Genomic DNA, 1,696 nt, shown 5'->3' with positions numbered 1-1,696 from the left:
TATACATTTCATTTTATTACATCTAACCAAATAACTGTTAGTCTATTTAATTTCATTTTAATCCTATTTTATTTTCATTAAAACCTTATTTCATTTTAGCAAACCAAACGGGAATTAATTAGCATTTTTGCTGTGGACAACGGGTATCTATTATTACTACCTTCCAATTAATGTCGCGTGTCAAGGACAAAGCTTATGAGCACATAATAATATACGCATACTGATTATCACTATGTATATAAACCAACTGCTTGCAAGATCCAAACTTCGATAACCTCGTCACACTACAAAACTTGGTCTATAAATTTTCAACATTCCCACCGATTTCTCCACTTCAAATCAAATAGAAAATATTGAGAGAAGATCACTTAGCTTCCTTAATTAAGATGTCAAAGGCAAAGCTTGTTATTCTTGACTGTTGGGTTAGTCCCTTTTGCATGAGGGTTAAGATTGCTTTGAACGAGAAAGGCCTTGAATATGAAGCTCAAGCCGAGGACTTATTTGGCGGCAAAAGCGAGTTGTTGCTCAGCTCAAACCCCATTTACAAGAAAGTCCCGGTGTTCCTCCACGATGGAAAACCCTTGTGCGAGTCCACCATCATCGTTAACTACATCGATGAAACCTGGTCTTCCCTTCCACTGCTCCCGCCATGTTCATATGGCCGAGCTCAGGCACGCTTTTGGGCTGATTTCATTGACAAAAAGGTACTTACATATATATATGACTAATTCTTTTAATTTGTTGGGTTAACTAATTTATGGTCCATCCTTGATAACAACATATTGCGAGTTGGGTCAGGTATTTGATGCATGCGGTAATATATGGAGAAGCAAGGGAGAGGTACCAGTGGAAGCTAAAAAGGAGTTCATAGAGATATTGAAGCAGTTAGAAGAAGCCTTAGGGGACAAAGATTACTTCATTGGCACCACATTTGGGTTCGTTGACATCATATTAATCCCTCTAACGAGCTGGTTCTTTGCCGTTGAGAAGATCGGCGGGTTAACGGTGGAGGCCGAGTGCCCCAAGTTGTCGAATTGGATGAAGAGGTGTTTGCAAAGAGAGAGCGTCGCCAAAGTAGTTCCACCCCCTGAGAAAGTGTATGAGTTCGTCTTGATGTTTAGGAAAATGCTAGGCATCGACTAAGAGACCCCGCTCCCTTTTGTTCCCTCCACTGCCAGCAGGATGCAGTCATAATTGAAGGGGGAAACAGAGCAATGATAAACTGATGTATTTTCTTTTTTTCTTTTTCTTAATAATTGGAAATGCCTGATGGTTTTATCTTGTTTTTACAGTTCTCTTCAATAATTAAAGCAAATAAAACGGAATATATACGACCAATTCTTGGTCAAATTCTACTCTAATTTCTTTCATGAATTTAGTTTTTATATTTTAATTTCATCAATTTTAGTGTTTATATTTTTTTAAATTTGAAATTTCAGTCCTCATGGTAACAGTTAAATTCATTTGATTAAATTTTACTATTAATTTTGTATTGTGCCTAAAGTCATATATTTAATTCATGTTATCCAATTAGATTATTTATTAGTCTTTATATTTTTAAAATTTAAAATTTTAATATTGACGTAAACGACCGTCTTTAAATAATATGTAGAAATAGCAGCTAATATTTCATTATATATGTGATAATATGTTTGTCATATTAAAATTTAAAAATAATAAAATAACTTTAATAATT

At 34.7% G+C, this 1,696-nt stretch overlaps 1 protein-coding gene across 1 annotated transcript; it reads left to right on the top strand.

Annotated features, from left to right (window-relative positions):
* Window positions 1–275: 275 nt before the first annotated feature.
* LOC108487217 (glutathione S-transferase U25-like) lies at window positions 276–1,350 on the top strand. Its single transcript, XM_017791507.2, has 2 exons — window positions 276–704; window positions 799–1,350. Exons 1-2 carry the CDS (start codon window positions 387–389, stop codon window positions 1,141–1,143), a joined length of 663 nt encoding a protein of 220 aa, XP_017646996.1. The 5' UTR covers window positions 276–386; the 3' UTR covers window positions 1,144–1,350.
* The last annotated feature ends 346 nt before the right edge of the window (window positions 1,351–1,696 follow it).

Source organism: Gossypium arboreum, chromosome 7 (genome assembly GCF_025698485.1).
Source record: "Gossypium arboreum isolate Shixiya-1 chromosome 7, ASM2569848v2, whole genome shotgun sequence".
Lineage (NCBI taxonomy): Eukaryota > Viridiplantae > Streptophyta > Magnoliopsida > Malvales > Malvaceae > Gossypium > Gossypium arboreum.
The sequence above is the reverse complement of the archived record's forward strand: the minus strand, read 5'-3'. Positions and strand labels throughout refer to the sequence as shown.